This window comes from Staurois parvus, unplaced genomic scaffold, assembly GCF_062004578.1.
Source record: "Staurois parvus isolate SC_StPar_1 unplaced genomic scaffold, SC_StPar_1.0 ptg000297l, whole genome shotgun sequence".
In the NCBI taxonomy this organism is placed as follows: domain Eukaryota; kingdom Metazoa; phylum Chordata; class Amphibia; order Anura; family Ranidae; genus Staurois; species Staurois parvus.
In genome coordinates this window covers 5,380,302-5,396,115 of record NW_028318093.1, presented here as the reverse complement: position 1 = coordinate 5,396,115, position 15,814 = coordinate 5,380,302, and the positions used below count along the sequence as shown (strand labels likewise).

Genomic DNA, 15,814 nt, shown 5'->3' with positions numbered 1-15,814 from the left:
TAGATCCTGACGTATCTTTGTCATTTCTTGTTTAATAGTTTTTTCCAGATCCTTAAACATTTCAGCCATCTCTCTTTTATTTGGCACTTGTAGATCTTTTACCAGGTCTATCCTCACGGAATTTTCTTTCCACTGTTGGTTACTATTTTCCGGGCCCAATGACAGTCTAGGACTGTTCTCCAAGGAGGTTTCCATTTCCCCTTTTTCATTTCCACTGTTGGCCCTTTCTGGAGTCGCATTCCCCTGGGAGGAATATTTTTTAATTGTACCCGTCTGGGACCCTTTAAGCCCACTACCTTTAACACTTTTATTCTTCATATCTTCTGCACTGACTGTGCTCTTTAATCAGGGGGAAATTTTAAACTGTATATTGGGGTAATGATGTCAAACAGGCTCTGTCAATATAACACTTCCTTTTCTTTTCCCACTGTTCACTTTCCAAATCCCCTGGGAATCCCCTTTTTTTCTTTATAGGCAATTTCAAAGTCCATTCCCACAGGTCAGCATGCTTAAACAATTATTTGCGTGTGGACTCACCCTTCTTCACCCACTCACCCAGTGGGTCGACATAGATCCTCAGCCGTCCACTCATTACATCTGGCCAATGTCTCTGGGGGATTCCTGCAGGGTCTCCTATGCACTGTGGGTCCTGTTCCTCTTTCCTCTCCTGTATGGTAGGATTGGGGTTTGAACCGGCGTCTCCGCTCTCCTGTTTGGGACCCGGCACTTGACAGGGAACCGGCCGGCGTCTCAGCTTCCCAGAGCTCCCTTGCGGCCAACCCACGTGCTCACTCCTCCTTACTCCATCTCCCCGGCAACCGAGCAGCTGATCGCGGATCTCCGCAGCACGCTCTCCTCCCTTAGCTCGGCTCCCGTCCCTTCAGAGCGCCGGCGTCTCTCCCCCTGGAGACCACCTAACTCAGGTAGGTCTCCACAGGACTAAGCAGACGGGGGTTTCCGTGGTGGTCTGGTTGACAGTTCTTTTCTGATCCCCATGGCTCAGTATCTAGCCTAGTCAGTGCTTCCACGTAAGAGCTAACAAACGCATTGACTATTTATACACTGCCACTAACTGCAATTTAAAAAGCCACAGATGTGGGACATTAACCTCTAATTGGCATTTTAACCCGTGTGTGTCACCTTTGTGTGTCTGTACCAAGGCCAAACATTCCAGGGGATGTAAACTTTTGATCATGGCCATTTGGGTGATTTCTGTTATTATGATTTAAAAAGGAGCCAAACAACTATTTAATAAATGGCTTCATATGATCATCATCCTTCAATAAAAGAGCATTTGTTGGCATGATCAGTCATATTTTCAATATCAATGCCAACATTTCACAATTTCTGCCAGGGTATGTAGACGTTTGAGCACAGCTGTATATAAAATGGCAATCTCTACCATTATCCAGAGAGAGCTGGTATGTCTGGGAACATATACAGTGAATGTCAGAATGAGGTCTTGCAGGCTAATTAGCCCATTGACACAAAGCAGAATATTTGTGTGTTGCCTATCCACATTCTGTAAAGTGATGTCATTTCCTAAAAGGAAAAAAAAAAAAAAAACTGCTCGAACTGGCTTGGGAAAATTAGCTATCAAAAAATGCAGGTAGGCATGCATTACATGCTAGGGCTGGGTTACTTAGGTGTCTAAAACATTTCTATTATTCATGTTTAGACATTCTTTTCTCAAACAAATTGCTAACTATGCATGTGGTTTTCCCTTGGGAAAAATTGTACATGTTGTAATGAAAACCATTTAATACATCTGAGATTCCAAAATGAGTTGACTCAATGGCAAGAAAGAATGTTTTGGTGAATGATTTTTCTGTGAACATACAAACAAAAATCGAACCATGTATGACTAGCTTTAGAAAAACTGTTATTTTCATGTTTCTGGGACTGACTGGATATTGTGCAGAACAGAACTTTAGTTTTGTGAAAATTATAGTCCCAAAACTTTCCAAAGTTTGTCAATAGTTTAAGAAGTATCAGAGGGTAACCTGAGCATTTATAACAGTATTTTGGGCCTAGAGATAACATTCCTAAACAATTCTCACAGAAGTTCTGTGTAGCAAAATAAATTAGGGAGAGTCTGGTTCTTCTGTGAATGCATGTTTCCCATACAGAGCTTTTCCAGATGTTGTAAGAGCCTTGTTTTACTGACATAAATCCTAACTGGTCAATGGATCAAAATAAATGTGTATTCATCTAATCTGTTTGATAAATGGGAAAAAAAGGTCACACCCATTCTAAGTTTAGCAAGAGCTAGGCAAGTAATAATTAATATTTAGCAGGTTCTTGTTAAGTTCACTGATTCCCAAATCAGCTATTCTAGAACCTAAGTACAGCTGGGTTACCCTTCAGGAATAAGGCAGGTCATACATTATATATATATTTTTTGTTCAACCAGAGGGTTGATCGAAAAAAAAATTTACCGCTTCCCCCATCCACACATTTGAGATGGATGGAAGAATCACTTCTGCTGTGCTATTGTGTTCTGATGGTGGAGAGCTTTCCCTGCCGTTAGAACACAATGATCAGTATTGCCGACTATAGCTAGCGGTGCTGATCGGAAGGAAAAAAAAGAATAAACTTTTACTATGCAAAATTAAAAATCGATACACCCATCACCAACAGGTTTGTTGGATTTTGCATGTGTATTGATATATACTAACTAGTGAAAGTGTAGCTAAAGAAAAAAAAGTAATAAGACACTCCTGAAATGTTGATTAGAATCTTCAGTATTTTAGAGTAGAACTATAGGCAAAACTTTTTTTCATTTTGGATAGAGCAAAAGGAGGGTTATAGCCCTTTTCAGTTTATTTTTGCCATCTGTGTCCCATTGCGGAGATTTACCTTTACTTCCTGTCCCATAGCCAAAAGAGAAAGTGAGAGATAATCTCCACAAATTAAGGGAATCCCTTGGAGCCCCCCAGATCACCAGAACTAGTGTCCCCATTATAAGATTTTTCATCTATTACTTTTCTGGGGTACAACCCAAATTTGTTTTGTTTTTTACTTTCACTTTCGATGATCGTGGTAAACAGGACGGATAGAGAGAATCTATCGCTCCAAAAACCAGGAGGTTCTAATCCCTCTCCACTTCATGCAAAACTAAAAAAAAAAAAAAAAAAGTTTTGCTTTTATTTATACTTTAAATAAACTTAATCCCGTAACACACAGATTATTGCATGTATACTTCTATATTATTTTTGTGCTTTTTTTGTTTTGTATAATAACCACTACAAAGAGGTTTCACTCGTTATGATTTTTAATTTATTTTACATTATGGGAAAAAAAAAGCAGGGGGCTAAGATTCTATTGCCAATTCGGGGCATCAAATTGTTGGTACTTTGTTAGGAATACTGTTCGTTTGTTAGGATATTCAACACAAAACATTTCTGGCATCAGAAAATTGAATAATTCCTTCAAGGCTCACAAACTATTACGGTGGTTTGATTAACATTACTACAAAACAATATATTAGCAAAATACATACATTTTCTTCTAAGCTTTCATTTAGCTTTTTGTGTACAGTGGAGATCTCCTGCAGGACCACACCTGTGGACAAAACACAATGTAAGATATATTTCTGAAATGTAATCAATATAACTATATAATTGTTCCTACCGAGCAAAGTACACAGAATAATCATATCATACAATGTATTTTGAATGCTCTAGCTGTTCTTTCTAGAAAATTCCATACAGGTCATACTTCAGCGAGGTCTACTACTATCTGTAATTATTGTAAACGGCCGATCAATATCTGCAGTACGCCAACGGTAAACTGTACAGCAAATGTATAATTCAACAACTTCTAGAGATAAGAGTAATTTTTCAGTGCATTCTGGGCATTTGGGAGGGTCTCCTGAGGTTAACTTTTAAAAACGCTTCTAACGTGCATAAACGCGGTAGGTAAATGCGGCTAAAAAAGTTTTTAACCTACATTTTCTAGTAGTCAGTTTCCAGCGGTCAGAAGAGTTTTTCAAACCCCTGTGTACATGAGCCCTAAGGAGGTCAGCCTCATAAAATAGATTATTATTATTATACAGGATTTATATAGCACCTACAGTTTGCTCAGCGCTTTACAATATAATGGGAGACAATACAACAACGATGCAGTTCAATACAAGAGGGAAAGGAGGGCCCTGCTCCTTGGAGCTTACAATCTAAGAGGGAGGGGCTAGTGGTACAAAAGTTAGTGACTGTGGGGGATGGACTGGTAGGAGGAGTAGAAGATTCAAGTATTAGCTGAGGGCAGGATAGGGTTCCCTGAAGAGATAGGTTTTCAGAGATCGCCTAAAAGTGGGCAGAATAGGCGATCGTCTGATAGATTGGGGTAGAGAGTTCCAGAGGATGGAGGAGGCTCTGGAGAAGTCCTGGAGACGAGCATGGGAGGAGGAGACAAGAGAGCTAGAGAGCAGGAGGCCGTGCGAAGAGCAGAGAGTACGGTTTGGGTGATATTTGGAGACAAGATCGGTGAAATAATTTGGGGCAGAGTTATAAATGGCTTTATAGGTTATTGTTTTGAATTTTATCCGTTGGGCAATGGGAAGCCAGTGGAGGGATTGGCAGAGAGGGGTGACAGATACAGAACGGTTAGTAAGGTGGATGAGTCTGGCAGCAGCATTAATGATAGACTGAAGAGGGGATAGCCTGCGATGAGGTAGACCAATGGAGGAGGGAGTTACAATGGTCAAGGCAAGAGATAACAAGGGAGTGGATAAGTTGCTTAGTAGTTTCCGAGGTTAAGAACGGGCGTATCTTGGAGATGTTGCGGAGATGAAGTCTACAAGATTTGGACAGCGATTTGGATTTGGGGCTGGAAAGACAGATGGAAGTCTAGGATTACACCTAGTACCCTGGCATGAGGGGAGGAACTGATAGTTGTGTTATTGATCTTGATGGAGAAGTCAGGGGAGGGGGCACGGGCTGGAGGGAATACTAACAGCTCACTTTTGGAAAGATTGAGTTTGAGGAAGTGGAGTGACATCCATGCCGATATGTTGCTTAGTAGGTTAGTAATGCAAGAGGAGACTGAAGGGGTGAGGTGAGGAGTAGAAAGATACATTTGTGTGTCATCAGCATAGAGATGGTACTTAAAGCCATGGAATTTTATCAAGTGACCAAGGGAGGAGGTGTAGATGGAGAAGAGTAGGGGTCCAAGGACAGAACCTTGAGGGATCCCTACAGAAAGAGGGAGTGGAGAGGAGGAGCCAGAGTTATACGTAATGCTGGAGGAGTGCTGTGATAGGTAGGAGGAGAACCAGGAGAGAGCACAGTCTCAGAGGCCAAGAAAGTGGAGTTTTTTGAGGAGGAGGGTATGGTCTTTAGTATCAAAAGCCGCGGTGAGGTGAATTAGTAAGAGTACGAAGTAGTGGCCATGGATTTAGCAGTTAGTAGATCATTAGTGAACATATTTTCGAGGAGCAGTGGATTCTAAAGTGTTACATATAAAGTGTATGCCCAGACTTTTTTTTTTGTTTATTTTCAATAGAGTGATGAAGGATTAGAACTCCTGTGCTAGGCCATAAGAGTTGGGACATTAGACACGAGTGTTCTTTTAAGGGTTCTTGCTATTCTTAACATTTGGGTTTTGCGGCCAGTTTAGAGTCACTAACTGTGCTTACAGACTTTCTCTTTTACATCAACTTACTATCAGCCTGTTAGCAGAGATAACAAATCGACACTAGGCTGATCTATAATACGAAACGGATGATCTGCATACCATTCACAGACTGCATGCGATTTTTGTTTATTTTCAGTTGTTCTTTTAACTCACATGATGAAAGGGAAAGGTGTGACCTTGCTGTGCCAAGCGATCAGGAAGCGAAGCTGCTCATACTTGCTCAGCTGCTTTTTAGTTTGTGTACCTTATTATGTATTTTTCCATTACAATTCAATGCAAGATGAATATTTAAGAGGCTCCTGGCATGTCTACAGAGCTGCACTACCACAATATGACATCAGATATTTGCTAAGACTGGTGCAGCTATTTACTAGGTGGAGTTCATTCTTCATGAAAGCTAAAGTTATATACACTACCTGTATAGAGTATGTATACGCTTGTCTGTCCTTCCTACTAGATTAAAGAAAAAAAAAAAAGAGCACACCTTCATCGTGAAGTCATGTTGCCCTGCTTCCTTGCGCATGCACATTTTTCACACCTGCCCAGATATGCTGCAAAAGCATGAGCAAATGAATGCTGAAACTCCTGCGCTGGATGATGAGCTCCACAAGGTCAGTAACCCCACATGGAGTACTATTTGGAAATGCAAGCCTTGCTGCCCTCATCGGACCAGGAGAATTCAAAGGAGCTGTGTGCAAAGAAACAAACAGAGGGTGCACGGGCCTAGTGCATTACCTTCTAAAAATGAGATTTATTGAATAAAAAGTAGTATACTCACAAAATAATAAAATCAAGGCACATCACAAAAAGGACAGCATGGTTCAATCTCCCTACATGGTGGCTATTGGGGAACTGTAGCTCTCCAAATGATTGACGCATTTCGAGGCTGAACCTCTTCCTTCGAGCCAAGGCTATGTGAGCCGGTAAACACAGCCCAGCTCTCGGCTTGAATTAAACTTGTGTTTCTGTGCCAGCAGCCATGGTAAACAGGATGAGGAGGCTGTCTTTCTGTAGCATACCTTTATTTCATTACTAGAAAAGGAAATCAGATGTGGGTGCTAAAAATATCGCCCATACTGTAATATTTATCAATTCGATTTAAAGCAGATCTCAGTCCCCCTCTGTACCAACTACGACCCCCCAATCCCCCCTTCGCTTGCACACCATTATAGCACGTGCACACAATGTGACAGTGGACTCTGCCTGGCCTTTGGGTCAGTGAAGAGGACATTTATGCACATGCAGGTGATTTCCCGTGCATGTTTCCACACAGCCCTGCAGCATATCTGGGTGCAAAGAAAGTATACTCACAAAAGAATAAAATCAAGGAACATCACAAAAAAGACAGCATGGTTCAATCTCCCTAGATGGTGGCTATTGGGGGACTGTAGGTCTCCAAATGGTTGACTCGTTTCGAACCTCTTCCTCAGAGCCAAGGCTCTGTGAGTATACTACTTTTTATTCAATAAATCTAATTTTTAGAAGGTAATGCACTAGGCCTGTGCACCCTCTGTTTCTTTGCACCCAGATATGCTGCAGAGCTGTGTGGAATACCTGCGCATGCACAAGTTTTGCAGTCCTTCCACATACACGGGAAATCACCTGCATGTGCATAAATGTTCTCTTCACTGACCCAAAGGCCAGGCAGAGTGCACTGTCACATTGTGTGCACATGCTATAATGGCGTGAAAGGAAAGGGGGCATGGGGGGAGTGATGTAGCTGGTACAGAGGGGGACTGAGGTCTGCTTTAAATCGAATTGATAAATATTACAGTATGGGCAATATTTTTAGCACCCTTAGCACCATTTCCTTTTCTAGTAATGAAATAAAGGTATGCTACAGAAATTCAGCCTCCTCATCCTATTTACCATGGCTGCTAGCACAAAAAAAAACAAAAAACTGTTTAATCCAAGCCCAGAGCAGGGCCGTGTTTACCGCCACAGAGATGTACAGGTTTCAAGTGCATCCTCATATTGGCAGTCCCATAGCTGTAATTTAGGAGGCAGTGGCTGCATGGATGTCACATGTCTGTGTCCGTACAGTCACTGCATCCCAACGGGACCGCTAGCACAAGGAAGCATGCAAAACCTTTGCATCCTTGTGCTGATAAAAACAGGACCCTGCACGAGGCATTGATTAAATGCCCTGTGTGAATGAGGCCTAAGGCTACATACAGTCAGGTCCATAAATATTGGGACATCGACACTATTCTAACATTTTTGGCTCTATACACCACCACAATGGATTTGAAATGAAACGAACAAGATGTGCTTTAACTGAAGACTGCCAGCTTTAATTTGAGGGTATTTACATCCAAATCAGGTGAACGGTGTAGGAATTACAACAGTTTGCATATGTGCCTCCCACTTGTTAAGGGACCAAAAGTAATGGGACAGAATGTTGACAGCAACAGATTCCAAATGCAAATAGCACACTTGAAATTAACTCTGGACTTTTTATCTGCTCATTGTAATTGCGATAATGAGGGAATAACAAACACCTGGCCATGGAACAGCTGAGAAGCCAATTGTCCCATTACTTTTGGTCCCTTAACAAGTGGGAGGCACATATGCAAACTGTTGTAATTCCTACACCGTTCACCTGATTTGGATGTAAATACCCTCAAATTAAAGCTGACAGTCTGCAGTTAAAGCACATCTTGTTCGTTTCGTTTCATTTCAACTCCATTGTGGTGGTGTATAGAGCCAAAAATGTTAGAATTGTGTCGATGTCCCAATATTTATGGACCTGACTGTAAATGGCAAACATCTCAGCACTGTAAATGCATGGATACTTTTACATACCTCACTCTGAACATTCTTAGCAGTTATATACTGTTAAGTATCTTGTTTGCATTAACCATAATAGTCCTGTAAAACAGACCTATATAATTTAATACTCACTAGCAGTTATCAATCTGCTAGGAACAATCAGCTGATGGTTTTATAAGTAAAATGTGCCTGTCACTGCACACCAGAACGCATTACATGCAGTGCCATTCATTCAGAATCGCACCTTAATGCACAGGAAATGCTGTAGGTGTGTGTTTTGTGGACTAGGTGAGCTGCCAGCCTATGCAAAATGAATGGGCTGCCATAATGCATGGATGGCATCCTAACGTGCCTAGGATTTGCAGGCCAACACCCTTGCATTTTAGCGTAATTCAACACAAAGGTGTAAATCATCCGTGCATTATGGCATTTTGCATAGTAAAAAAAAATGCTACATGTCCACTAAATGTGTGCAGCAGGGTGATGGCAGTCCATCATTCAAAATGGGATGCCTCAACACACATTAAATGCACATGTAATACCACTATGCACGAATGTAATCAGGCCCTAAGAATTCATACATCAAGCTTACAAATTCACAAACACCTAGCCCTATGTTTTGTACGATTGTTACCTTGTGTTTCTTTTATCTGAAATAATATTCAGAACTATATTTACTATATACTATGCCTTAAGCAGTGAAATTACCAAACACACCGTTGAATTCCATTCAGCCAATAAAAACCAGTTAATTTTAGATTGTCAGATTTCATTTTTGTTCTAGATTTCTCAACCAGGATTCCATCGAACCTTAGAGCCCCTCCAGATGTTGTTAGGGGTTACTTGAGCAGTGAGCAATTTTTGTCAGATAAGTTCCCACTGACACCACTGATCTGTAAGGGGGTAATTTTCCCTGCTGTCCACAAGTTTAAGGAGCATTCTTCTCACTGACCATCACACTAATGTATCATCAATTGTAGATAGTCATTTTTTTGAGACTGGAAAGTTATTTCAAAGGTTCTTCTCTGTAGAAAAGATTGAGAAAGGCTGTCCTAGGTTAATCTGTGGATGACAGGTCTTCTTCCATCATGTCCCGGAGGCCTCAGCTGTTGTCACCCTTCCTCACTCTACTCACTGTTACATGTGTCCCTCCCCCCAGGAGTGATGTTCACTAAATTTCCTGTTCAACAACCACTCTTGCTGGGAAAGGTAGTAAGGAAAATCCTTTGCAACAGACAAGAATACCTTAAAATCCTGGTATAGGTTTTAAGCCTTTCCAACTCTAACCAAACCCCCAAAAAAAGTTATTTTGGAATTTCCACTTTAAAATGGAAATAGTATAAGAACTGGGCATTCAAGTACCAGGTTTCTATCCACTGTCTGGTATAACCAATCATAATTAAAGTATACTGAAAAAGGACAGTCTAAGTGCCCCATTCATCTAACAAGAATTCATAGTGTCAGTTTAATCCTGGTCATTGTTCTCCTGCCAATAAACCATGAATGAGACCCAATAACCAGAAATACAATGCCTTAAGATGTAATTTGAGTATTTCTGCCCTTGTGTCAACCCAGTTATCGTCTACATCCAACTACGCTGCTTCTGAAGAACACAGTCTATGCGATCACCAACTCTAGTTAAAGAAACAGGGAGCCTTGCATTGTCTGGATGTCCACAGAAAATCACCAAAGGTGAGTATCTGATGAAAGCACAGTTGTGTGCAGAGAGACCAGGCACTGGTACAGAGTGTAGAACACCAGTACCAATGAAGCCTCATGTTTATTAAATATACATACATGCCTTGGTAATAAACATGAAGCTTCTAGAGTAACCTACAGACTATAATCAGATTAAACAGTCAGAAAGGGAATTAAAATCTTTGATCAGATTAACATTTTGAGCAGGGTGTAAAATGTTCCACTACCTGCCATCCACCTACTTACATACATGGCATGGAAGAACTTCTACATGACTTTGTTAACCCTTCCAGGTGTCAGTATAATAGTATTTAATACTCCCCGATGCCAATGCAACATTTTTACATTTAAACCATCTAACTACCGTGAAGTACATACATGAATGGATGAGGTGGAGGGCAAGTAACCCTCTATTATCAACATACTAGTACCAGAACTGTGGCACTTATAGTACTCCCCAGGGATGAGTGAAAGTAATAGTTTTAACTAACACAGCATAGCTTTTAAATCATATACTCATTATTGAGCGCTGTTCACACTGAATGCCATTTCAAAGTGATGCAATTTGGTCCCATTTGAAGCGCGACTTCAAATCAGCACTGATATAGACACAGGTGCAAAGTCAGTGCCATTTGCCTTACAGTCTATAAGCGTTAAATCGCACTGAAGTGGTGTAAAAGTAATGCAGGAACTATTTTTCAAATCGCTCTATTCAAAATCACACCTGTTAAGACCGTGCCATAGAAATACATTATATGTGACTTAAGGTGCATTTATAAATCACATGTTGCACCTAAAGTCACAGTGGTGTGAACCATGGCTTAAGGTTATGTATTTCTACACAGCAAATGTCCTAAAAATTGTTTTTTCTGGATTTCAGCTTCAAAGCCTTCTATGCAGTGGTCAACAACCCTCACTATTCATTGTATTTTTTGTGTATGAAGTACAGTATTTCTCTACCTATATAAACGTTTACCTAGGTATTTGTCCTCACAACTAACCCTGTATTATATGGATCGGTAATCCTGCACTCTCAGTGCATACACAGCATTCTAGCTCTAGCAATCTATTGGGAAGGCTGGCAGGTAGCTTGTGCCCAGTGTGGCGTGCTGGAGATCTGATACAGTGCAGGCTTTGAGTCAATATTTGCCAATTGGTGCAACATTAACCGTATTGTGCTTTCACAAAAGGTCATAGGAACAGATAACAATCAGCACAATGCACAGCTGATAGACTATGGCCCAAGGTTGGTGTTGCTGAAAAGAAATTGGGATTAGCTGTATTCCTTGGTGGGCCATCCTCCACCTGTAGAGTTTAGAAAGATTTAAGACAGCTGATATATCTGCCATTGTCACACAAGCTCAAAACCGCTCGGACCAATTTGGGGTGGGAAAGGTAACCTCCCTAGTGGTCCGATTATGTCCATATTTCTGTGCTCAAAGCGGTACATTTTTTTGCATGTAAATATGTATTTTTTTATTGTAGGCCTGTAATTTTTAGGAAAAACTCACTGAAATCTGTCCAAACAAAAGTCTAGTAAACATCCCAGGTAGGATAAAACTTGAAACACCAAATCATAAATTATAATTTAATAAATAATCATAAAAAATAATAATATAATAATAATAAATTTAATTCAATAATATAATCAAACCAAAAACACTGAAATTTGAAATATAGCGCCAAGTTCGCACATCACTGAGCAAAGTCGCAAAATTGTTTTCAGTGTCTGATGACAAATTTCCACACAAATCATTATCACTCAATTCTGCAAGTAGTTCTGATTTACTATCGCTGTTCTCTAGCTGGTCTAAAACCGCTTTTGACCTAAAGGGACGCTTTTTGGACGCCATGGACGTTTCTCAGTTTCCAGGCAGGAAGAACAGTAAAATTGCAGGCAGGGCACAGGACAAAGCACTCGGGACAAAATGTATGTGAAATGGTTTGATACAGTAATGTTATACTATGTGATTTTAGTGAATGTCACTTTTTGTCATTTTCAAAATTTCCCACCGTTCCGTCCCCCGTACGTCCCGACGCTCGCAGGGGACGGAACCCAGATGACAGATGCCGGCATCTGCCGGATTACTTTGCCGGGGACACTGCAGGAGGGACATCGCGGGAGAGCAGGACAAGGTAAGTGATCGAGGGATCGTGGAGCAGCGCCGCATGGTAAGCCCGAGTGTAGCTCGGGGTTACCGCTTGTGGTACTGAAACTTTACCCCGAACTACACTCGGGAATACCACCAGGGAGGTTAAGCTATAATGTTTTTGGGTTGAAAGAGCTTAGCAGAGAACTTGTAGAATCACCATATCTTGGTGAGTCCATGCAGATATTGATCCAAAACAGGAGTCTATGCAGGACCCCATTGCTGCAAACCAGGAGAAGCAAATTCAAACAAAAATCATCCACAGATAGAATGGAGGAGGAAGTGTAGCCACCCTAAAACCAGGATGTGTGTTACTGGCTAGATCGCCAGGTAAGAATAATGGAAAAAGCCCAAGCCCCTTTTAACACCTGAGTAATTTGAAGCACGGTTCCATGTTATTCTCTTTGTGCCTGTTCACATCTGAGCTAAGTGCTGTTGGTCACCACTCAGCAAAAGTACAGGAGCTTCTTTGAGGGATATTTGTGCCTTCTTGGCCCAAATAGCTATCAACTGCAAAATGCATGGAACGTGTTTTTCGAACCTTACAACAATTTCCTCCTCCTTATAGCTAGCTTTCTGTTGGCAAAACAAAAACACTTAAACAATAAAGTGTAAAGTGCTCACTCCACAGTGGAGATGTGAAACATCAATATATGCAAAAAATGTGTTTGGGATATGCATGCCCCAAGTTATCTATGTACATGTTTGACTCAAGGGAACTGCTTTATATTTGATACAGAAACGATTTTATTCGATATGACCTCAAAGTGTATGTTTATCTGTATCTAAGCATAATGGATATTTATGCACTTATTTTTCTATTTGTCCTCTGCAATGTACCTTACAAAGCTCGAAATCTTATGTTGGACTTGTGTATGGAGTCAAAACATTTTGTTGCAATAAAGAAATAAAAAAAAACAAAACAAAACAAAAAATCAAAATGTACAATCCTTATAATGATAGTCCACTCTGGCAAACAAGTGCAAAACAAAATGCTTCAATTCTTTGCAAAATTGCTTCTTTCCACCCGGACACCACAAGTGCTTGTACAAATTCCTCTGCCCTATGGGTAAACAATCACTAAACCGCCACGCCTCCCACGCTCATGGTTGGCATAGCTCATTTTAAGAGTTCCACATCTGCTCTCTGGTGGTTAATTTCTACTGGACTCCTCACTCCAATTCACCAAGTATCAACACCATAGAAAATGACAAACCTTCAAATAGTACAATAACCAATACAAAAACTGTATTTAACCGCTTCTCGACCACCCACAACGTACCAGGGATGGGCAGCAGTTACAGGAAAAGCTACTTACCCGTATGTTGCGCCGGCTGTATCAACACAGGGGGGCGCTGTGCGTCCCATGCTGGCGCGCAGCAGGTCCCGGTTAATGGGACCCAATGGTCATGTGATTACAATGTTAGCAAAGCTGTTATATATCAATCTGATTCATAACCGCTCTGTTTCACCTCCTGGTGAGCTGTGATTGGCTCACAGCTCTCACATGGTACATGGGGCCAATCACAGCACCCTGTACCATGTGACCAGCTCAAGCCAAACAGAGATCACTGTATTTTGAACTGTCATGATTGTAACCCATTCATGACAGTTCAAAGCAAGCTCTGCATTGCAAGAACAATCTTTATTGCTCCTGCATTGCAAAGTGGAAAAAAATAAATCCTGATCACCCCCCCCCCCTCCAGAGTAGTACAATGTTACTATGGTAACACTGCTCTACTCTGAATAAAGTTTTTTTTTTCTTTAAATAAAAGTTTAAGAAAAAATACTGTATTGAGAAATTTTTAAGGCCTGCAATGTGTGGGCAAGCAGTGGCTCTGGGCAATGTGATGTACCCTTATGTTGCTTTTTATTTCCTGCTGTCAGTCCAGGGAGAGAGGAGAGAACAGCACACTGAGTAAAAGCACTACATTTTACACACATTAGATTAGCACATATAACCCTTTGATCGCCCCGTCACCCAGCCAGTGCCATTAGCACAGTGTCAGTATATAGACTTTCAATGATCACTGTATTACTGCCACTAGTGACGTCAGATAGTGTCAGGGTCAGTTAGATCACGAACAGAACTATACTAGTGCCTCCTTAGTATAGTGTTCCCAAAAGTAATGGGACAATTGGCTTCTCAGCTGTTCCATGGCCAGGTGTGTGTTATTCCCTCATTATCGCAATTACAATGAGCAGATAAAAGGTCCAGAGTTCATTTCAAGTGTGCTTTTTGCATTTGGAATCTGTTGCTGTCAACATTCTGTCCCATTACTTTTGGTCCCTTAACAAGTGGGGGGCACATATGCAAACTGTTGTAATTCCTACACCGTTCACCTGATTTGGATGCAAATACCCTCAAATTAAAGCTGACAGTCTGCAGTTAAAGCACATCTTGTTCGTTTCATTTCAAATCCATTGTGGTGGTGTATAGAGCCAAAAATGTTAGAATTGTGTCGATGTCCCAATATTTATGGACCTGACTGTATTTTCAGCTGGCGGCCGACTTTCATGTAAAAGCAATCATAGCAGCTAACTAGCTGCTGGAACATTTTTACAAGTAGCGGGAAGGGACTGTGCATCCCACGCACGGCTTTCTCGGGCTCTCCTTTCCCACAGGGGAATCTGAGAATGCAGCCATAACAGAGCTGATCAAGACTCCTACATCTGGCTCTGCTCTCCAAGCCTCATCTTGATATACAGACACATCCTAGTTCATACTTCCTGATCCTACGGACTGAGCTGCTGCTGGACGCCTGGATGTCTCACCTGGATCTTAACACCACACAATGAGTCTTTTTAACTATTTATCTTGTAAGTGCAATTCATCTATTGTTAATTAATAAATTGTCTATACTGCACTTAGGAGGTGCCTTCTTCTCCTTTTCATGGTTAAAATTGAAAAGCCACTGACGAAAAAAAAAAAAAAGTATAAAAAAAACGCTCTTTTCAGTTAACATGTGGATAGGCATCAGGTGTGGTAGTGAAATAATGTCTCACCACCGCTGGAATGCTCAGATCACGTTGCTACGTGGCTTACAGTTCCAGTCCCGATGTCACATCAGGTCGACGTGGCTGTGTGGCAACTGGATGTGATGTCAGAACCAGAGCCGGAAGTACAAAAACACTCAAACCTACAACAGTGTCACTTGCACTGGCTACCACATAAATACTCAAGTCAACTTTAGAGCCACTTTAAGGGACATTGACAGACCTGGAACCTTCTCTTTTTGCATGAGTAGTTGGGGAATACATGGCAAGGCATCTGGGCTCCTGTAATTCTGCAAAGACTTTTTTGGGATTTTCTTTTTAGCAAACTGATACAAAGAGGATTAATACTAAGTAAAAAAAAACCTTATCAAGCCACATTTGGAGTTTACCAAGAGACATACTGGATACCCAGCAAACATATGAAAAAGGTTCTCCTGAGTGAAAAACGTATGGGCCAAACACAAAATACTGTTCATGGAAACACCTTCCCACAGTGAAGCATGATGGTGGTTGAGTCATAATGAGGGAAAGTTTCTCATTGGCAAGAGTGGAAACTGGTCAGG

The 15,814-nt window shown here is 41.1% G+C and overlaps 1 protein-coding gene across 1 annotated transcript in view; it reads right to left on the bottom strand.

Annotated features, from left to right (window-relative positions):
* The window catches only part of BAIAP2L1 (BAR/IMD domain containing adaptor protein 2 like 1), a 211,338-nt gene that overhangs the window by 49,222 nt on the left and 146,302 nt on the right, over positions 1-15,814 (bottom strand). Inside the window, exon 4 of the mRNA XM_089682739.1 lies at positions 3,503-3,564. Coding sequence (XP_089538865.1) covers positions 3,503-3,564 — 62 coding nt within the window. The remainder of the gene's footprint in view (positions 1-3,502; positions 3,565-15,814) is intronic.